At 39.7% G+C, this 24,253-nt stretch overlaps 1 protein-coding gene across 3 annotated transcripts in view; it reads right to left on the minus strand.

Annotated features, from left to right (window-relative positions):
* Positions 1 to 929: 929 nt before the first annotated feature.
* ARHGAP18 (Rho GTPase activating protein 18) overlaps positions 930 to 24,253 on the minus strand; it is a 117,766-nt gene continuing 94,442 nt past the window's right edge. For 2 of the 3 annotated variants that reach the window (XM_074948404.1, XM_074948403.1), the window contains exons 9-15: positions 22,123 to 22,282; positions 20,219 to 20,301; positions 18,348 to 18,554; positions 17,057 to 17,203; positions 9,054 to 9,178; positions 7,697 to 7,758; positions 937 to 3,409 (exon numbers count right to left, since the gene is read on the minus strand). In XM_074948404.1, coding sequence (XP_074804505.1) covers positions 3,318 to 3,409; positions 7,697 to 7,758; positions 9,054 to 9,178; positions 17,057 to 17,203; positions 18,348 to 18,554; positions 20,219 to 20,301; positions 22,123 to 22,282 — 876 coding nt within the window. In that variant the 3' untranslated portion in view covers positions 937 to 3,317. Of the gene's footprint in view, positions 3,410 to 7,696; positions 7,759 to 9,053; positions 9,179 to 17,056; positions 17,204 to 18,347; positions 18,555 to 20,218; positions 20,302 to 22,122; positions 22,283 to 24,253 lie in introns of all 3 variants that reach the window. The other variant, XM_074948405.1, reaches the window with a different exon arrangement.

Raw genomic sequence — 24,253 nt, forward strand, 5'->3', positions numbered from 1 at the left:
CAGGCTAAATGAAATTTCTCCATCATCAATGGATTTAAAGCAGAGATGAGCTCAACCTGCAAAATTCAGATCCATATTTCAAAACTCCACAGAGTGTGGAGGTGTTTGGATTTGGAGTTCCAGTTTGGACCCATCTCTAACATGAAACAAACATCCTCTCCCCCTTTCCCACCCGTTGAGTTTACAGCAAATAAATGCTACAACTGCCAAGTATGAACTTCATATCTTCTGGTGTGGGAAATCTTCTAAAAGTAGGTCAGTTCTCTTGCTCCCCCACTGTGGTGCTTTCATGAAGCAATTATTCTGGAAGACGATTGCATTCTGGAAGTCTCATTCATGTCACCTATTTTATGCTAGGGTTAGTAACCTTTCATCTGGGTGATGCACTGCAGTACATCGCCAGATTCAGTCAAGTGAAGGGCAACTACCAAATTACTTTGGCTGACCAATCATGCTGATACGATCTTTTCATTACAAAGGGATTTTATCAGCTCACCCCCATGCTCTTTGGTCTTCACTTATGCCCTGGCTACATTTTACAGTTAAGTCTTGAATTGTATTTAGAGGAAATGTTGGAGGTGCCTGCTTTGTTACATATACACTGTAAGTATATACTGTAGTTTGGTGGGTCAAAACCCACACCAAGACTGCAGTATAGTACTAAGATGGAGCACCCCAATAAATAAATAATCTTCCTGTTTAAACTGAGGTCCCTTCTTTGGCTGTTATCCAATTGGGCATTCAAACCTCCAAGGCTGTGCGGCCTACTACAGAGCACATAAAAGTAACACATAAGGAAATATGGAATACAGTAAAACACTAAGTGTGTTCATAAGAAGAAAAAATACCAAGTAAACCAGTTTTCATCTGAAACATCTCTTTTATACATAAAGCTATAGACTACCCGTACGGATTATGAAGTGAGGCATTCAAAACAAAAAGTTTACTCAACAACTAGTCAGCATTGCTTTTGTGTACATTTCTATAGCATAATAATTAAAATAAGAGAATTAAGAAAAAAACATTTGATTATAAAAATTATTTTTAAATTAAAAAAAAAAGGTAATGGCACTAAACCTGCAACAAAGTTATTTAAATTATCGTAGCCACCAGGGTGAAATTTTACAGCTATTCTTCTCATCAGCACTTTGTTCCTGATTAAAATAACATCTAGAGTTCCAGTAACATGTAAGCTGTTTTTTAAAGAACTACAGCTAAAGTATTATGAACACAGAGTTTGCTGTATTACACATCTAAATTGCCCTATATTTATTACATTCTAGACTCATAAATATTTGCTCAAACATTTTTTTGTTTCTTACTCCCTTCCTTGTATTTACAGTATAGTCTTTGTTCTATCCACAAGATTACTTGTGTTATAGAATCCCTGGGAACAGTTCTTCCTGCCCCATTGCAATATTCTCTGCTGTTTTGATTAAAAATAAAAACAAAAGAATACCAAAAGCACACAAACATAAATTGTTCATATGTTGTGTGTCTCACCTAAATGGAATAACTAACCAGCAGATGTGCACAAAACTCTTTCTATAAAGAACACATTCTATAACCTTTACAGTTATATACTATTGCATATCTATGTTGCAGATGCAACAGTTCCAACCGTGTAATTTTAAGTTCACTTGTGAATAATACAGTGTGAGAGCCTGATCCAAAGCTCGTTGAAAAGATTCCCTTTGACGTCATTGGGTTTGATCAGGTCCAAAAGGCCTGATTCTTCCCCTGGATATGTACACAAGACTCCCTTTGAACTCAATGAAATCAATGTGTGTCCAAAGGGAAAATTTCGTGCAGAGGGTATGTTTTCGCTTCAGAGTTAGATCAACTGAGTGGCACCAGCATTGATCTAGCTCAGGTGAGTAGCCACACTGCAAAGCCACACTCAAGTTACTGTCTCCACTGGTGCTGCACTCACGTGTGTGTGATGCTAAAAGGCATATCCCATGTTTCTTCACCTGGTGACTTTTGGGACTTGTTTGTCCTTCTGGGGTCATGGGGAAAATTGAGGGACAGCACTGAAGGACTATCAGCTCTCAAGTGGTTTAGCCTTCATCCTCATTACCAATTGGGCAGGCTACCAGCCCAAGTGAAAGCAGAACTTGGGCTTTAGCTTATACCCCAGGATAGGCCAGCTAGCCCAGGTATAAAGCACCACTATAGTTGGGTAAGAGGGTTTTGTGTGTGGTCAGGAGCCAGTTTAGCGGCAACACCAAGTAAGAGCCTGGGTTAACTCTGTAGTGAAGACATGCTCTAAGGGGGGAGGAGGGGTTTGGTAGTTTGCTAAATGTGAATTTCAGACCAGTTACTTGCCACAGTTGTTTTATTTATCCTGAATGTTTGTGTTCTGCAATTTGTAAGTAATTTGGCAGTTTTTGGCAGTTCGCAAAATGTTTTGAAATCTGTCAGATGGTCTAAGAAAATCCAAAGCAGTGTTCACAATGTCCCTGTATGGCACCACTAAACAACTCAGTGCCTTCACACTGGATGCTAATATTCCAACATTAGAAAGAACACTACTAAGGATTGTAGGCTTTCAAATGGACTCACCTTGACGTGTGGTCCCATTTAAAAATTCTTTACCATCAAGAATACAATCAAACCACTAGACCAATAATATAAAAGGGTGTGCAACTTAGTTTGTCTAGCAGGAATGCTGGGCAGAAATAGAAGTTTTCACAAAAAAAGTCACTAGCCCCCAATTTTCATCAAAATGTACCCCGGAAGGAAAAAATTGGGGCACACTTATTAAGACGGAGACAGGATATATTACATTACAGTTTTTCTACTTTGAATCTCACAGTGACTGAGGAAACTTTATGTCTCTGGAATCATTCTTTTTATTTAATATCTATATTACTGTAGCACTCAGAAGCCCCGGTCAGGATTGGGTTCCCCACCATGCTAGGCGCTATGAAAAACACATATATAAAGAAAGACAATATAGATCTCCCTCGCACAAAAAGATTATAGATGTGAACATAAGACCTGCCAGATGGGACCATTATCAAGGTACAATGGTTGTCACTGAAAAATCAACATTTAACTTCAGTTACCATGCAATCACTCCTTAGTCTAAATATGCATAGCGGGGAAAGCTAATATCTCAGATATTGCTGCATGGTGACTGTGGTAAATGTTGCCAACTTAGTGGAAACCACTTGTAAGTGATTTAATAAGCTTGACAATATTCCTTTAATAGTACAATGCATTTGAATGATAAAACAACATCCTGTCCTTTTAGAATACACAGTATTACGAAGTCCAGTCCACAGATTTTTCTTTTGTAATTTGTTATGAGTTTAACTATGCTTGCACTTTATAACCCACTCAGCATTTGGGTTGAGTTGGTACAGGTCCTTCATGTAGGTATCATCATCAAGGCAGCGTTCTCCTGACAAAAAGAGATGTGTGATTAGATTTAGTACACCTAAAAAAAGGGAATTTACTTTCAACATTCATAGAACTATTCCAGTCTATTTAGATTTTTATACTGTGCCCATCACCATGGTATCTAACAAAGCAGAGGAAAAGTGACATCAAGAATTACTCTCTTATTTTTCCCCCTGACTCATGGGGGCTGTACTTAGTGGGATTCTTTAATTATCTTGTCCATAATTAGGTCAGATCCTTCAGATGATGTAAATTGAGGTATTCCATTGACTTCAGTGGATCTATGCTGATTTACACTGGCTGAGGATTTGATGCTATTGGGGATAAGTCTAAAGGCTGGGTTTTCCATTTAGATCTGAAGGCTGTTATATTTATGGTCATTTTCAATTCCTTTCGAGGGGAGTTCAAGAGGTGGGGCTTTTGACCAAAAAAGCTGTGCACCTTCCCACTCCCAGCTCTTACCAGTCTTGGTCTTGTTAACAGTTCCTTTGTATCCAGTGTGTTGTGATAGGTCAAATCATGGAGAGAAAAGCAGTTTAACTTCTGCTGATATTTTATCCTAGTCTAATGTCTAATAGCTGTTACGAAAATAATAATTTAAGCATAAATGAACGTAAGAGTACTGCAATGATTAGAAAGGCAGCAAGTCAATATTAGTAAAGGTAGAACCATGAATATGTCGCCTTGTTTGAGTTGTAGTCGTCTATGTTCCCAGGTTCTTCAAGGAATCATCTGCTATATATACACGTATTACATATGCAAACTACGCTGAAAGAATATTATTAAGGTTGCAAAGTCAAGCATTCAAAAGTTAGGAAATGCCAGAATTAAGGTTGCATGAGCAACTTTAATTCAGCCCCCCATGCACACGCATTATGATACAGTCATTAATTCCACCACCGCGTACCTGACACAAAGGCTGCCCTCCTGCCAAACTTCAAATCCCCACTTCAAACATGAAGGCACAAGAGCTTCTCAAAGAAAAGGTTAACGTAGGCAGTTTTCTGTAACGTTGTTCTCAGAAATAGCCTATCCATTTAGGATGAAATTTCTCCTCCCTCTCTTTGCCTCCTGCCCACGCGCCCCCCCCCCCCAAAATCAGCCTGTGGCAGACACACAGCATGGAACATTTCAGCCCGAACTTTTAAAGTTTGGCAAAGCTACAAGCAACTGAAAACAGGGTCTTATAATGGATAGTGTCAGGCAACCTGCTGATGCTACCAGCCTGCACAGAACATACATGAAGGGGGAAAGACTCAGCAGCGACAATCAATAATTAAATATATTGGTCATGTTGCTGCATTTTATAGTGAGCTGTTGGTTCTTTCCTCTTTTGTGCAATCTCTGCATGAGTTTGCTGTGTCATGAAGAAAATGACAGCCAAGAGCAGAAGAGCCCGGACACAACAAATGAAAAGAGAGTCAGCCTGTCTGCCTGCCCAGCAGCTTAAAGTCAGGAAGCGTCTCTTCACCAACCCCACAGTAACTGCTACAGTAATTAGAAGTAGGAAACATAGGGAGTGATAAAATGCAATTATCAAAAAGGTTTATTAGCAAAGAGGAGGATTACTCAGGAGGCTTCCAGCATTCCACCAAATGCCATAACAAGCTTGCAGAAAATCTCCAGCTTGCCACATCTTCACTTTAACAAGCACATGGAGTAACTACATTTCAAGTAGAGGGACTATTCAATAAACCAGTTTCTAATAAGCAAGCAGATATAAATTAGCAGTAAACATTTCTCTCTCTCTCTCTCTCACACACACACAGCTTCCCAGTATTACAAATATGCATACTCAGATTATATACTTTCATTACATACATACATGCAAATCAACCCAGTGTTATTTATGTACATACATTATATACTACCACAATATACCTGACGTAGTAATAAATAGGTCTCAGTTCCACTGAATTCAATTATAAGCCTTTTTCTATGATATTAATATTGCTGTGAAATAAACAAATGCTCCTCTCCTAAAAACAGCCTTATGGAACTGAGAAGACAGTCTTACTTAACAGATACAGAGAATCTGTGCAAAGAGACATGGAGAACCTGTGCAGTCATTTGATATAAATGAATATTATTTTTTAATCAGGCATTAGGCACAGAATAAAAACCTTTGTGACTAGTTGCCCTTACAATGCTGTATTAGAAAAACTGAAGCATGTCTATAACATATTGTAAATAAAAGCTGATATTGTAATGATTTTGGTTTTGGTGTAAATGTTTAAGCTATTTTTAAAGCAGTAACATGGTAGAGAAAAAATAGGTTAGCATCTGCAGAGAGTACAAAAGTATTAAATTTTTGCTTAAAGTTATAAATTTTGGTAAACTTAACAGGCCACAGTTAATAGAAAAAACAAAGTAAATCTAGTTCATGTTGTCTAGTTCATGAATGATTTTTTAATTCGCTCAGCCCATTAAAAATTTGTGCTTAGAGAGTGATTCTCAGTGTAGACTTTAGAAAGAAACACCTTTTCGTTCATTAAAGAAAAATTCTAGCACATTCAAAATGGTGTTCTGGCATTAATTATACTAAGCCACTCTCTTGTTTTAATAGCCTGTTATTCAGAGCTGGGAAACTTACATCACGGGAAGGCCAAGGAATCTTTCCTATTGACAGTGACTTCCCCTGTGTTTGATGTGGAACACAGGAGTGGAGGTTGTAAGGGAAGCTCAAACAGTAAGCATGAAGATAAGGACCGTTTTACTGTTCAGTGCGCTTAAATATTTCTCATTTTTAAAAATAAATCATTAGGAGAAGCTATGACAATGTCTCTCTCCTTATAGGGGAGATTATAAGATGCTATGGGCTATGGTGCCACCTATATGTTGATGACACCAGCTCTGTCCTTCCTTCTCACTAAAGTCTCCCTGATGCCTTATCGGAGTAAACTAGGGACCTGGATAAAAAGCAGCTGATTCAGGCTCATCCCAGGCAAAACAGAAGTGATGCCAGTTGGCAGGAGACAGCACTTCAGAGAAATGCAAAAGCCTGTGACCATGATCTCATCCCTTCTCCACACTCAAAGCTTTTGGACTCTTCTCTGTTGCTAGACACCCAGATAGCAACCATGTTCAAAACCACTTTTCCTCCTCTATGACTGGGCAGGAATCGATGGTAAGCTTTCCTGCCAGAAGAGAGCCATGCTATCGTCACCTTCAGACTGGACTGCCATTACAAGGCGCACCTGGCAAATACTAGGAAGGCTGCCCAGGTATTACAGTTTGTCAGGTTTTCAGCGGCCTAACTGCTGAACAGGACGGACCAACTTTGCACTAGTTGCCTGTGCTGCTCTGGGTCCAATTCCAGGTTCTGGCCCTCATCTACGAAGCCCTGAATGAGGTGAGCTCCTTCCTTCGGTGACCACCACTCTCACCTCACACTGGCGCGGAAGCTGCCGTCAGTAACGACTCTTCTGTCCAGGGTACAACTTGTAGCGGCTGGGACAGAACGTTCTCTTTAGGCAGCATAAAACGGTGGAATCTGCTTCTACTGTGGCTTGGACAGAGGCCATCTTTAGGGTGAGTTACAGACTTCACTTCTTCGTGTCTGTAATACTAATATATGTGACATGTGGCGGGGGGGGAGGGCACTGAGAGTCGGGCCCTTCAAGTAGGAAGTTATGAAAAAGGAAGAATGGATGGAGAGTTTCTGGTGGGGACATGCCTTGTATATAAACTTGTGGGTAAAAACATTCATATAATGATGATGGACATTTTAGAAATGCAAATCATCACAAATAAATACTAACAGGAATGCCAACTTAGCAGATATCCATGATATAGATTATTACATGCTTTTGGCCTACCTCTTACTATCCACTTTGAGCTTGATTCATCTGTGAAGGAGGACGGTGATACAATGTGCACCCTTGCTCATGCAACCCTGGGGCACAAAAGATCTTTCCCCAGACATTCTTGCATGTGGGAGCCTAGATAGGGTTCCATAGAACCCAAGCCAGCAGAGGGTGCCTGTGTTGAATAAACGAACCCTCTGGATGTGAATATTCTGGCCCCTACTCCTTCTCCTTCCAGCACTGCCCATCTTTTAAGCTGTACCAGGTGGCTCTGGATGAACATGCAGCTACTGGTGAACCCATGGAATGAATGAATCAAGCCCATAATTAATTCTAAACTTTATCAGGCAAACTTTTGCCTCATTCACACGTACATGCACCCACAGTGAAGTCAATAGGGATCATGTGGATGTAACTGAGGGCAAAGTTAGGCCCAAGCAATCTCATTTCAGCAAGGGAATCCGTTGAGAAATCATCCTTACCAATATTTCCTCCAATTTCATATAAAAATACCTCTTCTTTCTTGAGAGCTTGGACAACTCCACTGTTAGGAACAAAACAAAATGATTAGCTATCCCACCCAATAGCTTGCAATCAAACCACTTAAATGTGCCTGGGAAATGTGATGGTAGTTAAGGAAACTGACAATGCATCGAAATTATCTATACATTTCTATTTTACCCATCTCTACACACACAGAAAGGAAAAAGACTATCACACCAGTATGATAATGCAAACAAGAGTAATCCTGCATAGTAAATTATAAAGAAGAAAAATAAATCAGACTTTAAGGAATTGAGACTTTTAGAAAAGATTAATCTTTTTATTGACAGTTGGTGGCAGCCTGACTTTGTGCTCTTTGGCTCTGCTCTGAATTTTTTTTTTACTGTTGCTGCAAAAACGAATTCTCCCATCATACATTTCATATCTCTGAATGTGTAGGGGAAGGCATAATCATGCTCTTATTTTCCTTCTTATTTTTCTGTAACTAAAAGGGGGGCAAACATAATTTTTTCCAAAACCAATAAAATTCTCATCTGATTGCGATGAGGTGTGCCAACTTGCAGCTGAAAAGAATGTTTTGCCAAAATCATAAGCCCCTTTAAAAAAAAGGAATTTAGATAAGAATAAATTCTTAATCTTAAGAAGAATGGAATGCTACTGCATCATCATTAATAACTAGATAAATGATGTAGAAACTGAAAAGTTACTTTGCATTACCTCCCTCGCACTCACACACACACACACACAGTAGGATCAAAGTCCACCTAAGTTAATGATGTTAAAGTCCATCTAAGTTTCCAATGACTTCAGTGGAATTTGGATTAGGCCCAAATATAGATATTGATTTACATCTGTGTTTATCTCTCTCTCATAGATCTATGTATATATAGATATGAATTAATGTTTTTTCCTGAAGGGTTTATCTTCTCTTTTCCCCATTCCTTTTTCTCTTAGACTTCTTTTCTTAGAGTTCCCCACTAAATTCTCCACAGGAAGATATAAAAACTTACTGTGTTCCATGGATGCCATTCCTAACCCAGCTGACAAAACAGCAATTAATTCTCTACCAACATACTGCACTTTGGCATAGTCCTGAAGGCCTCAATATGTAAGGATTTAGGCTGTAAGGAGCATTAGAAGTGCTTCTTGGAACAATCCAAATCGTTAGTTTATCAAACATTTATTTGAACAGGCTAAATTCACTGGTCACTGAACTCACTTTAATTGTTAACCATATCTGCTCTTTTGTCAAACTATTTTAAAACTTTTTTTGTGATACGAAATACTAAAAGTCACTTATTCTGAAATGTTAGTAAAACAAAAAGGGATTTGTACCTCTTCTGGCTGAGAAACCTGGCTACTATATCACTGGCTTTTAGTTCTTCCGTCAGCTGTATTGCCATGGAAACTTTCGAAAGATGAGGCGCTTGCACCCGTATCACTCCCTGAGGAACATCAGCCTGCAAAGCAATAATGAAATTGGAACAAAGCTGCTAGCAGCTGGCTTTGATGAGTTTCTCCAAATACTGCATGGAATAAGTAATTTTGTACAATGCTCTGTAAGTATGCTTAACTACTGTCTACATCACTGCAGAAAAATGTTAACTACGTTGTAATTTACTAAATTACATCAGACCCTCAAATCTCTTTTTAATGCCAATAGAGAACTTTATAACAAAAGAACAGTAATGTTTAATTATTTTCCAGAGATGTTATGAATGATAACAGTAACGATTATTGTTATATTAAGAGACAATTTCAGCATGTTATGAAGCTTGTGTGTTTGATATAGTAATACATGAACCAGATTCAGAAAGGAGATGTTGTATGCGCTAGTGCCAGGCAAAAATTTCCAGTTTCCTTTAACCTGAATTTCACAAAAGATTTTACAAATGTATTCACAGATCTGTCTAATTTGTTCAATTGATTTTTTTAACAAAATCTTTTCCCTTTCATATACAGACACTCACAAATCATTTGTGCAGCTTTTAACCTCCCTTTCTTGTTCTCAAGACTTTGTTCAGCTAGTCAGCATGCACTTTTGACTACATAATGGATATATTTTATTTCAATCCATAAATCCCATAGTGATGAATATCAAATTTATATCAGTGCAGAAAAATTATTGCTTTTTCTATGCAATATACAACACTGACATTTGGCATTAAAAGAAGGCATAATTTATTTATATAGTCAGTCCTAATTTCTGTTCTTAGAGAATTTAGATAATTTTTCTGTACACATAAACTACCATTTGCCTGGTTCCAAATGTCCTTGTTTTGATGTTAAAAGAAGTTTGTGTCAGGGTTACTGCAAAGAAGTATGAGGAGTTCTGAGAGGTAATTCTCTTTTTTTTCTAAACACTGTGATTGTAAAGCTGAATGTTTGTTATTCATCATCAGTGAATAATATCAGAGGTACAGAGGTTATAGAATTAAGCCTAGAAATATTCACGTACACAGATGTGAATCTGGAGCAACTCCATTGAAATCAGTAGAGTTAGAGTGGTGTAGAACCAGTATAAATAAGATCAGAATCAGACCCATAGGTTACTGAGTACAAATGTCATCAGACTATTAATTGCACCACAGTGCTGAGCTCTGCAGTGATAAAATAAGTCTGATCTTAAACCAATGGACTAAGAACAATCACAGCTTAAGCTGTACCCCAGCTACTTTCACAGTCTTTTCATGTATGTTACAACTCTCAGAATTGAACTGCTGGATTTAACACCTAGTCATGTCTAAAGAATTTACAACTGGTGGATCAAGAGTTTGCAAGAGACTACTAGCAGTGATCATGACTATAAGTATCTGTCAAACTGTATACACAAAGTTAACTAGCTCTTGCTTAAATAGCTCTTGTCTGTCTTCAAAACTGCTATGAACATATTCACTGTCAACAAGGGAGCAATCTTCTGAGGGTGGAAAGACTATTATCCTGAATAGCCTTTCATTGTGTTCTGCACAGTAAATTTAAATCAGCCTTCATTTTCGTATTCAGTTGGATTACATAGTGATTAATTTGTTTGCTCATCGGGCATATGATGGATGTGTGTGAAAACTGTTTGGCTTGATTGTGTGAGTGGGAACAAGTGTGTTAAGAATTTCCACAATATTGTGACATCAAGGTCATAGGTCAAATGGAAAACTTGTTTCATAGCTAAGGAAAATGCACCTATCATCATCTTCAACGCCTAAATTTCTTGGAGGAGTTCATGTTCAACCACACCTACATTCAGGATACCCTACCTGTAGAGAGAGCGAACCTTAGCTGCACCTAGCCCGTGTTCAATGCAGCTGATAGAAAAGAGGGAAGGCAAAAGTGGCTTTAAGATATCTTTCTCCTTCCCCATCTCTGAGGTTCATCACGGGATAAACTGGCCGCTACAAGTTACCCTGAGTGACACGGTGGGAGAGGCAACATCTTTTATTGGACCAACTTCTATCGGTGAGAGAGACAGAAGCTGGTACAATATATTACCTCACTCACCTTGTCGCTAATATCCTGGGATTGACGCCGCTACAGCAACACTGCACACAGCTACGTTACCTTGGACCATTACGCAGCCAAGGACTGCTCTGTCCTGCCGGTGACATGATCCCTCTCTGCCCTGTAGTAATGGCCCCTATGCCAAGAGAGATGGGATAGTGGGTGACATAAAACTGGTTATGCCACCTAAGGGTTTTCCTACCTCGAGGAAGCTCCCAGTTGTCTGACTAAAGCAGATTTCAAGTCCAGCTTGGTCCTTGCACCATAACAGTAAGGAGACTTAACCAGAGCCAGGGATCTGGCCCACACAGCTGTAAATATGGATGTTTTGGAAAGCAAATAACCCTCAGGAGCTTATAAGAAGTAGTCATTAAAGCAAAGCCTGTCTACCACTTAAGTCCTACTTAGCCCCTATTCTGAGAGTGGAACTTAAATGGTGCATAGGGCATATGCTCTGCAGAATGGTGAAGATAATCCACCACATGCAGGCTATAGGATAAAAAAGCCACTTAGATAAAAAAGCCACTACTGCCATTTAGAAACTATCCTGCACTTATTAAGGTAATTTTAAAATTATGGCGTTAACTTATAACCCACACACTGACTTCTGTGGGACTGCCTGGTATGTAAATTGTGTAGACATTAGCCCCATTTATTTGGAAGTCTAATGCTGCAAACAAGGAAACAGATGGACAATTAAAGATGTGCTCCTGAGAATCCTGAAATCTCAGTATTCTACAGTTACCTCAGTTATTTCAGTATTCTAAAGAACAAGTCCAGACGTATCACTACATGAAATGCCTTCTTACAATCAGGAGCTATACATTACAATCACAAGTCTGAATAATATAAGATACCCAAATATGAATACTGTGCTTCCCTGCATCAAATATTATGGAATGCCTTCTACAGGTAAAAAGGATTTATGAAATAAACTGAAATTAGATTTTTCAGTAAGCCTATATAGAGCCTTTTCAGACTTAAAGCCGATGCCTGAAATAATACAAGCATATTTACAGCTGGGTTATGATCCGTTACATGAAACCTCAGTCCTAATTCTTAAATGGCTTGGGAGCGGCATGGGGTGAGAGACAGATGTTTTTGACTGTAAATGCTCAGTGCCACCAAATTACATCAGTTAAAAATAAAAAAGATCTAAAAATATTGTTTGATTTAACTACTTCACTATATTCTGCTGCAGTTTCTGTATTGCAGCAGATGATGGCAGCATTCCTTGAGGTGCCAACATCCTAATTGTACTGAACTGTTTTCAAAGAATCTATATGCCATTAATCTTCCCATTTTAAATGATCAGTGTGAAGGAATTGCATATTAATGTTTGGCTATCTCCATTTTAAAAGATAGATAGATGGAAAACTCACTGTTTGCGTGTGTATTTGGAAGGAACGTTGAGTACTGTCTGAGGAATCAGTCTGTTTTGAAATTGTGTTCTGGTCAGAGATGTTTCAAATCCTGCATCAGCCCTCTGAATATGGGTAAGAAATGTTGAAAACCCTAGCCCCCATCTTGTAATACAGATGCAATGTTGCAGAGTCTTTTATCTGAATGGAGTTCATTGTATACAAGGGTCTGCACTGATCCACTTGTTTACAGGATCAAGACTAAGCTTTTGCCTAATGGCAGAAATGCAGTCAAATACTATGCCCCCCAAATGCCACTTCTGAGCCATTCTATACAGGACTTTGAAATGTTGATTTGTTAGTGCTACAACACTGATCCCAGAGCAACCATCTCTAGAGGAAACACTTTTGCAAAGAATGTCGCACAATGACCATTCTTCAGATGGGTATTCTTGGGGTGACTGTATGGAGAGGACTTTAATATCCCAATATAACTAGTTACTGATATATTTCTACTTCCTAAATTATGGCTGACTTGCAAATACACCATCAGTTTTTTAATTCTGTGAAGAAGTGGACATCTAAGTTTAACAGGCAAGTTATTTCACCTACCTTTAAATGTCACATGCATACTTCAACTTTTCCTAGCCTTAAAAAATCTCTAAATTACACAAATTAGGGGTTGGAAAAGTTTTCTTGGAAAAGTATATACTTCTCCGTTACATCACCTTGCAACAAACCCCCAGGGTTGTGATTTTGTACAAGATCATGGATTTTTATGTGTAATTCTTTTCAGCCTCTCTCCAGTTTGCCTGCCTGTTCTATTCCTGTGAGAAAATAGGGAACTGGTATACACATGAATCCTATGCTACAGTGTGCTGCGAGAAAACTAATACATTTCAGAAATCCTGTTACCCAAGACAAAAGAACAAAACAGACAGGAAGATCAGAGGGATGTTGCAACATACACATGTGGCATAAATCAAACAGTTGACAGGTCTAATTTTTGGCCTAATGGCCTTGATAAACTTGCTTACATCAGAAAACTGTAGTCCTTATGTATCAAAGCTTGCCCACAGCTACAAATGAAATAGGAATTCAGACAATTCAGGCCAGTGCAGTTTTACAGCCTTCCACAAGATGTCTCTAGCTCACTGAAATCTGGAATATGACCTCTGCTAAAGAAGATGATCTGTTCATAGTCATCCAAGCCCAGTTTTTATTCATTATGATACAAGGGAAACACATATTTGGTGTTACTTGGTTGTGTGTTTAAAATACCTCTTGCCTTCAGAGGGTCTCTTTCAGATGCATTAAATTTAATAAAGTAGATTTTACTGGTAAATAAACTAAAAAGTAAGTTATATTTAACTAATTGGAAATAATGATGCAACAGGTGTGTTTGAGTAAACACCCCACATTAAGATTGACAATCCAATTAGCAGATCCAATTTTTACAGACCAACAGGAAAAAAATTCTCCAAAAACCACATGCAATTTAAAATCAGAATGTGTTTATGCTGAGTGGCTCTTACATTGAAATCTATCCTTAGCAATCACTTCTGGGACTGACAAAAATTGGTTGCTTAATGAAGATGGTGCTGTAATGAATATGAAGCCAAATTGTACTCTGTATCTGGGAATACAATGGGATGGAATATTAAGGCAGTGGAAACTTGGACAGATGAGTAGGGAGGAGTATAAAAATATTGCTCGAGCATGCAGGGGTGTAATCAGGAAGACCAAAACACAACTGGAGTTGCAGCTAGCAAGGGATGTGAAGGGTAACAAAAAGGGTTTTTACAGGTATGTTAGCAACAAGAAAAACATCAGGGAAAGTGTGACACCCTTAATGAGGAGGCAACCTAGTGACAGATGATGTGGAAAAAGCTGAAATACTCAATGCTTTTTTTGCCTCGGTCTTCACAGACAAGGTCAGCTCCCACACTGCTGTCGTGGGCAACCCAGTATGGGGAGGAGGTGAGTAGCCCTCAGTGGTGAAAGAACAGGTTAAGGACTATTTAGAAAAGCTGGACATGCACAAGTCCATGGGTCCAGATCTAATGCATCCGAGAGTGCTGAGGGAATTGGCTGATGTGATTGCAGAGCCATTGGCCATTATCTTTGAAAACTCGTGGTGATCAGGAGTGGTCCTGGACGATTGGAAAAAGGAAAATATAGTGCCCATCTTTAAAAAAGGGAAGAAGGAGAACCAGGGAACTACAGACCGGTCAGCTTCACCTCAGTCCCTGGAAAAATCATGGAGCATGTCCTCAGGGAAACCATTTTGAAGCATTTGGAGGAGAGGAAGGCGATCAGGAACAGTCAACATGGATTCACCAAGGGCAAGTCATTCACCAAGGGCAGACCAACCTGATTGCCTTCTATGATGAGATAACTGGCTCTGTGGATATGGGGAAAGGAGTGGACATGATATATCTTGACTTTAGCAAAGCTTTTGATACCATCTCCCACGGTATTCTTACCAGCAAGTTAAAAAAGTATGGATTGGATGAATGGACTATAAGATGGATAGAAAGCTGGCTAGATTGTCGGGCTCAACAGGCAGTGATCAATGGCTTGATGTCTAGTTGGCAGCCGGAATCAAGCGGAGTGCCCCAGGGGTCAGTCCTGGGGCTGGTTTTGTTCCACATCTTTATTAATTATCTGGATGATGGGATGGATTGCACCCTCAACAAGTTCACAGATGACACTAAGCTGGGGGGAGAGTTAAATACACTGGAGGGTAGGGATAGGGTCCAGAGTGACCTAGACAAATTGGAGGATTGAGCCAAAAGAAATCTGATGAGGCTTAACAAGGACAAGTGCAGAGTCCTGCACTTAGCACAAAAGAATCCCATGAACTGCTACAGGCTGGAGACCGACTGGCTAAGAAGCAGTTCTGCAGAAAAGGACCTGGGGATTACAGTGGACGAGAGGCTGGATATGAGCCAGCAGTGTGCCCTTGTTGCCATGAGGGCTAATGCATATTAGGCTGCATTAGTAGGAGCATTGCCAGCAGATCAAGGGAAGCGATTATTCCCCTCTATTCGGCACTGGTGAAGCCACATCTGGAGTATTGCATCCAGTTTTGGGGCCCCCACTATAGAAAGGATGTGAACAAATTGGAGAGAGTCCAGCGCAGGGCAACGAAAATGATCAGGGGGTTGGGGTACATGACTTAAGAGGAGAGACTAAGGGAACTGCGCTTGTTTAGTCTGCAGAAGAGAAGAGTGAGTGGCGGATTTGATAGCAGCCTTCAACTACCTGAAGGTGGGTTCCCAAGACGATGGAGCTCGGCTGTTCTCAGTGATGGCAGATGACAGAACAAAGAGCATTGGGGGAGGTCTAGGTTGGATATTAGGAAACTCTATTTCACTAGGAGAGTGGTGAAGCACTGGAATGGGTTACCTAGGGAGGTGGTGGAATCTCCATCCTTAGAGGTTTTTAAGGCCCAGCTTGACAAAGCCCTGGTTGGGATGATTTAGTTGGGGTTGGTCCTGCTTTGAGCAGGGGGTTGGATTGGATGACCTCCTGAGGTCTCTTCCAACCCTAATCTTCTATGATTCTATCATCTTCTATGATTCTATGATATAATCATTTATAAGAGTTGTTTTCTTCTACAGGTTCTACTGTATATTCAGTTACCTAACAACTTGACAATTTGTCTTCATCCCTGTTTTAAAAAAAACCAATAATCCTCTCAGTCTACTAGATTTAAAAAATCCCTTTCCTTTCCCCACCCAGATATTGTATTACAGTGCCTGACAGGTTTTTCACTGCTCTTGTTATTGGCTGTAAGTCAGTTGTGATCACATTCCAACATGACTACCATCTGACCTGGTAGTGTCCAGAACTGAATAATATGCACTACATAGAGTTGCTGAATGTAGCTTCATATAATGGAATTATTATAAAGAAGAATGTGGTGCATAGACTTTATGCTTTTGGTGGTGGCCTTCCACTGCACTCCTCTACGGTTCACCATCAATTAACATTGTGCTGGAACCACGACAATGTACCCAGAAAATTCAAAGAGCAGCAGAAAAGATATATTCTACCTGGAAATGCAATCAATTCTGTGCATATTCAGCAACAATCATAATATATACTTTGGGAAGTTTAACAGTCTTCAATTAAGTCTTTGTACTATTCGCTAAAAGATAATGTATGAACACATGTTAAATGTTATTAGGATATATAAACATAAAGAAGAAGACAATACTTCAGGATGAGCTTTTCAGAAGTGTCCAGTGATTTTGTGTGCTTGTTTTTTTGAGTATCCAAACTGAAAAAACACTTGATTTTCACAGGATGGGTGCCTAGCACTTTCTGAAAATCAGGTCCCTTTAAGGTGTGTCTAGTTGGACTCCCAAGAATTGAAAGTCACCTCTCAGTTACGTCTAGGTAAATCAATTCACTTCATTATAAGTAAAAGGAGAATTTGGCCTAATAACTATGATTTGACAAGAGCCTATTTCTTACATCATTGGGGCTCTTGTCTTGCTTTTCATGTTTTTCCTTGTCATAAGCCATCTTTTTCAGCAGTTTCTTCATAGCTTTGTCCTTTTTCTCCTTCTTCTGACATGCAGTGTTTTGTTTTCTCACTTGGTTGACAATAAATTTAGGAATCTGAAAGAATATACATCTTAATTATTAACACACATATAACTTCCTTGAAATACTACACACCTACCAAAACTTTCTAAGAGACATGCTGTCAGATGGGACTTGCAAAAGCTAATATTTATTTCCAGTAACAAACACTCATAAACAATCTAAGGCCTTGACCCCACATTTGGGATCTGCTAGAGTTGAAATTAATGGGGCTATTTAAGGAGTAAGGTCTCAACATGAGTATGAGTGGCAGAATTGGACCCTCACATAGTGTTTCTACTTCCCTGAATCAAAAAATATTAAGCAAGGAATCTGTATTACAGATTTTGCCCCATAATAATTCTGTAAGTGTGAGACTGTTGGAGGAGATTGGAGATTGTTTAAGGTAGCTAGTGGAAAACAAAGCCCCAAATTTCACAGGGATGAGCTACATCCTGCTTGTAGGTCTTTCATAGGGACTGTCATGACACAACTAATTTTCTCAAAGGACAATGACACGCCCTATACAGAAATAAATTTCAAAACAGGAGACAAAGATCTTGAGGTTGAAAAAAGAAAACTACTCATGAGATAGGTCATTGTTATAGACTATACACAGGCATCCCAGAAGACTTATCTTCGAGATCAGGTATTCTACATAAAAAGAAAAGGAGTACTTGTGGCACCTTAGAGACTAACCAATTTATTTGAGCATGAGCTTTCGTGAGCTACAGCTCACTTCATCGGCTGCATACTGCACAGTATGCATCCGATGAAGTGAGCTGTAGCTCACGAAAGCTTATGCTCAAATAAATTGGTTAGTCTCTAAGGTGCCACAAGTACTCCTTTTCTTTTTGCGAATACAGACTAACACGGCTGTTACTCTGTATTCTACATAGATATATAGTCTATATCTCACATTAATAGTAAGACTGAAAAAATCTAATTTTGCTCTCATCTACAATGATTTTACCATTGGTGTAACTTCACTGAGAATTACCCATCAGTTAGGGCCCAGCTGTGCCCTTTGCTGCCTCTCCCTTCCCCTCCCCCCATCCAGCATGTCAATCTCACCCCTGCATCACTGGTAGGGGTTCAGATGCCTCCTTGTTCTTTGAAAGCAATGATGATTTGATTGTGATTTTGTAAAAATGCATATTTTTTTAAAGAACAAACTTACTGTCCAAAGAAGGTTTTGGTACTTAATCATAAAACGCATGACGTTTGCTGTTCCAGCAGCCATAACAAACTCGCTTTGTTCAATAGTCTTTGAGCCTAACCCATGAAACGTGAAGAGGTTTGGGGCCATCACCATTGCAACATTATTTAGTGTCATTTTATTTTTATCTCGATGATCAATTACCCTTTGGAGGAATTCAAGCAGTATCTGAAACGAAAGTAGCACTTGAAGGCAAGTTCTGCACATGAAAAAATCATATGGAGTGAAGCATCATGTTATGTATTCTTTGAAAAGGCTTTTTATGTCCTTGTTAAAAAAAAAAGGTTATAAAAAAAAAAGCAAACGATGGAAAGTGCAGATGTGTTTACTGATCAGGTCAAACCCTGCATTAGAGCTGAGAGTGTGAAGAAGTAAATCATTCTTCATTCTACCTTAGCTTTGGGGTAAAATTTTCAAAGGGATCTAAGGGTATGTCTACACTGCAATTAGACACAGGCCGCTGGCCCGTGCCAGCTGACTTAGGTTCATGGGGCTCGGGCTAAGGGGCTGTTTAACTGCAGTGTAGACATTTGGGCTCAGTCTGGTGCCCGGGCTCTGGGAGCCGAAGCTGTGCTGAAACCCTTCTTTATTTACTCCAGTCATGCAGACCACAGGGGAGTAGAGCAGTGCTCTGTGAACCACAGGTAGTCAGTGGAACTGCTTCTGTCTCAGTGACAAAGTACCTGTCAGTCTCTAAGCAATGACACTTTCAGCTATTTCTAGCCCAGCCTCTGTGCATTTCCAGTGGTGTTTTTGTCAAACTAGACTGAAAAAAAACCACCTATCCAAGCAACTCTGCACCATATACAGCTCTTCTAAAATTTTTCTTTGTCTGGTGCAATCTCAACAGTCACCAAAACCGAAGCTTCGCAGAGGAGAACAGAACCAAACAGCAAAGTGATCTGGAAGGTTTAGAGCAATGGGGGCAGTTGGTATCCAGGGGAAATCCTAACTCACAGAGGGGGAACATAAATAGTACAGATAAAAAATTGGGATATAGTCAAACAACCGCACCCATCACATTCAAGTGAGTTCATTTCCTTTTTATCTCCATGATATTCTAAAATAGTTTTTGCCATGTAAACAGCAACAGCTGCTGCAGAAAAGGTACTGAATTGGGATTGTGATTAGGAAGTTTGAAGGAGAGGTGGTTCATTACAAGATTATTATTATTAGAATCTCTGGTAAAATTTTCAGAAGTACTTAAGGCCCAGATTTTTAAAGGTATTTAGATTGTAACACCTAATTGATTTAAAAGCCCAAGTCTCATTTTCAAAAGTGACTCGGGCACTTTAGGAATCTAAGTCCCGCAGAATTTCAGTGAGACGAAAGGTATGCCTTCACTGCAATCTGAGGTGTGATTACACCTCAGATAGACATACGCACGTTAGCGTGACCAAAAATAGTTGTGTAGATGCAGACGAACTTCAGTGTGACGTCTACAAGCCAACCAAGGGCCGTGGCTACCTACTTGCATTGCTGAAGCCTGCACCACAGCATCTACACTGCGATTCTTAGCCTTGCTTGCTAGGGTAAAGCTAGCGCAGGTATGTTCACCCAAGCTGCAATCACGTCTGGGACGGCAGTGTAGACATAACCTTAGACTCCTAAGTGCTCAAGTCACTTGTGAAAATGAAACTTAGATTTCTGAGTCACTTACACACTTTTGAAAATTTTATTCTCTGTCTTAAGTTACCGCAAATATGAAAAAAGTAACAACCAGTTAGTTAAAATGTTAAAAGGTACTTGAACTTTTCACAATAGATACATAAAAAATAAGCTCACTTTTCTAATGCATACTTTGTTTTTAAAAAGTGAATAGCCAATCTAACCTTCAAAGTGTCTCTGTTTGCTTCAGGTAGGAGTAGTACCAGAAGATTCAATGCTTGCAGTTGATGCTTCTTAGTTGGAAGATCTGCCAAGGAAGCATATACATCTCACTTCTTTAAAAGTTTTATTTTTTTCCTCCAAAAAAAGCATGATTTTAAGTTAAATTTTCTTGTAAAATGTCAAGTTTATCCTGTTCATAGATTTTCTACGTAATGTTGATGAGCAACAGCAGTTGCAGCAGTGACCCAGCAGTGATAACAGTAGTGATAATAGCAGTATTGCGATGGTGTTGACAACTGTCATGATGATGTTCCTATTCTGTAACAATTGCGCTTATTTTATTGTACATGAATCTGCAGAACAGACAGGCAAATTTAAAATAAATAGTTACGCAAACAAATGATCCTCTAGTCTATTTTGCACCATCATCCTTGGCATAAAACAGACTTATATGTTGTGGACCTAATCTAATCATGTGAGGATTCCTTGGATGTGGTAGAGCCATCATAGGAGCTCCTATATGACCCTCTCCTGGCTGCCAGTATGGCTAATGGAACAAGGACATGGATAGTGCCTTCTTAGTTCCCAGCAATTCCTGGTTGTTGGAACAGCCCCCCAAGGGGTACTGGCAGCCCACACAAGTTAAAGCATCCCAGGGGCAACTCTAAGTTTCAACTAGGAACTGGCCTATAGCTACTGTCTGCAGAATAAGGGGTGCACAAAGGTAGCTTAAACCCTTATCCCTACCCCCTCATGACTTTTGTGTCATGTGCTCTGCAATCTGGGCCACTTTCCTGTGACATGTGAAAAAATATCATGTGTGTGTGTCTCTCTCTTGCTCTCTCGACCCTTTGGGATCCTCTTACCTCTTAATGTCTTCCTCCAAAAGTGACCAGTTCTTCTGGTCATGGACAACAGGAAATGGATTCATCTGAAACCTGTCAGAATCCCTCCTGCATTGGCTGGAGGATTTAATAAAAGAGGGGCTCCCCACGCCTGCTGGACTTCTGAGGAACTGCAAAATCAGTATTCCACACACTCTCTTTTTAAAGCAACTGATATGTGTTCTTGCCCAGATTGCTGCTTTATTAGTCAATAGGCTACGTTAGAGTAGATTCTCACAGTAACTGGCCGATTATTGGGGAACCGATGGCAATCAACAGCTCTGATTTCTTTTCTGGCAAATAGATACCAACTATCCTCCAAATATTAGCAGAAGCAGCATATTTTATCTTCTGGTTGATTTCCTGCTGAACTGTAACTTCCTCCCTGTTGCTTATTTAAAGAGAATGATCATTTATAAACGGCTTCTACCTTAACTGTAGTTTTTTAGGGCTTGTTTCATTGAAACAGAGAGCTTGAGTTACGCCAATCAAGCTAGCCTAGCTCCAGTGATGAGCAACCACACTGAAAAACAACACTTGTGCTACACCGAATTATTGGCTCAGCAGATGGCAAGTTGCTATTCAAGCTACTGCATCCCCACTGCATTCCTAGCTCAGGTGTCAGCAGCACTTGAGCATCAACCCACATCTCCTGGACAAGCCAGCTAGGTCTAGCATAAAGCACCACTTAACTCAAGCTAGCAGATAATGCCTTATAATTCACCTAGTGTTTCCCAAATACTATTATATAAATCTGAGTGTTTTCTTTCCCATGTGTGCTAATAAATGAATGTTCTGCGCAAAATGTCTCATTTGAACACCATCAAAGCAACAGCCAATCTTTTCTAGACAGAATTAATCCTGTTGCTATTTAATGTATTGTTCAGGCTCACATATTGTTAGTGAAAACAGTTTCACAGCAAAGGTGTATTTGTTGAGATAACTCCCTTCTCTGTGTTTAAGACGCTGCTGTTTGTGGTGTCGCCTCTGTAAATCTGAGACCCAGAAGGGATGCTGCTTACTCTGCACATCCTGGAAAGCTTTGAGATATTCCAGAGTGAGCAGTGGCTGAGGTAGTTCTCGGATGAAGAGTTTTAAAAGACTTGCTGCATCATGTTGCTTTACACTTTCCCAGTTGAAAGTCCCTTCATAAAACTTTGCTTCCAGTTCTTGGCAAAGACTCTGAAAGATAGCAGAACAGAAAGTACCTTCAATGCGGAGTTTTATTCATGCTGGTGGAAGATTTGTGCATTTCCCATATAGCAATCCTTTCCACCCTTTGAAAAAAAGACATCTGAAATTATCATTCAAGCACCACCTGCTATTGCTACTTTGCTACAAAAAGATAAACTCTGGACCAGAAGAATTAGACTCGTGCAGCTAAAACCAAATGCTAATAGGCACCAGACAACACAGCTGTTCCCAGGGCACTGGCATACCCATAGGGCCAAATCCTGCAGTCCTTCCTCAGGTCATATGATACTTTGTTCAGGAAAGAGCCTGATAAGAGCCAGATAATTATGCAAGTTGAGACTCAAAGAGTCTCCTACCGATACCTTCTGCTGAGGCAAAGTTGGCCCCCTCTTCCTCTTGCAGCACAGGGAAATATCCAAACCTGTGGATGGCCTGACATCTGTGGCGTATCTCAGACCAATCATGAGGCATGTGCACGGATGTTCAAGTCCCGACTGAATGGCTCCCATGGGAGTCTTCACTAGTGTTGGACCTTAAACCTGCCCTTGTTTTGAGCTGGGGATTGGGTTCTACAGCATGGAGACTAAGCAGCATCTAGTAACACTGACTGCTTCAGCATTGTCTTATGCAGATATAACTGTGTGGTTCTAAGCGGGAAGGCTGCTTTAGTCATCACGACCCTTTGACAACCATACTGGAGAGTCTTCAGGGGGGATCAGAAGGAGTGGGAGCATGTCACAGAGCTGCTGTTCCAGATTTGTGCCTCCTGCTTCAGATTTCACTCCATTAATTTCTTGGACTACTGGATGGCTTAGGAGACCTGGAGGCACCTAGGCACTAAGAAAAAGAATCCAGGACCCGACCAATCCAGGAGAGAGGAGAAGCCACTCCAGATGTGGGTGATAACAAGCACCAGGAAAAGGGAAGCACTTCAGCCACACCCTGGGGGAGGGACTATACATGTATATAAAAAGATTGTGTTTTAGCAGACAGGCAAGTGTGCTGCATAACAGATGAAATTTAAACTGTCCACCCTAAAGGAAAATTGCTATAGAATTTAAAAGGAAGCACCAACCCATACCATTATTTCCTTACTGGAGATTTTCTGTACCAGCCGATAGAATTCTAAAACTATTCTATAATTCTCTATTGATTTCTAGAGGATAATAAAATTTCAAAGAAACCACAGAGTACTATTTTCTGTTAAATTCTCTACTGTTTGTGTAAAACATTGATCATGCTCATTGTTTTACAAAAGCAATAGGTTCATTCAAAGGAGAAATTCTTCCACATGTTTGATCCTCATTATTTTTGCAGTTACTTAGTGAATGATCTCTTATCTGGAAACACTCCCCGCATTAAACAAAACAAAAAACAAACAAAATCACCCCCAAAATGTGAAACTGTTGGAAAGTGGAAACTAAGTACTAAGCAAAGTCATGAAGCATCTTAGTTACTGGTAAATCAACAAAGCCAGTTTCCATAATATTCTTTTCCTTCAGTTGTTTCTAATGAAGCAGCTGTTGGACAAACTTCTACATGACAGAGGCTGGCAGATATCTTGAGGCAACTGAATCCATTTAAATGTTCTTTCTGTTTAGAATTTAAGGTTTCTTTAGACCATTCTTATAACAGGCCGCATCTTGGTGTAAATCACACCATGTATTTGGTTTTCTGCATTAAAGCAAATACTGAGTTATGGTTTGTGTGTAGTTGGTAGTCACTCTGTAATGTGAACAGAGACTGTGAATAGTGACCTGAGCAGTTAGTAATGCTATTTGTAGAGATAATGGGAGAGATTCTCTATGTAATTTGCCTGTTTAGTGCTATTCTACAAGTTGAATCTGGCCCTTAAAATGACCTAATTAGGCCAGGGAATATTATCCTCCAGTGGCATACAGCCTACATATCAGCCCACTAGTCATCTGGCTCAGGGGGCTCACCTGGTTCAGGTGCAGA

This window comes from Natator depressus, chromosome 3, assembly GCF_965152275.1.
Source record: "Natator depressus isolate rNatDep1 chromosome 3, rNatDep2.hap1, whole genome shotgun sequence".
In the NCBI taxonomy this organism is placed as follows: domain Eukaryota; kingdom Metazoa; phylum Chordata; order Testudines; family Cheloniidae; genus Natator; species Natator depressus.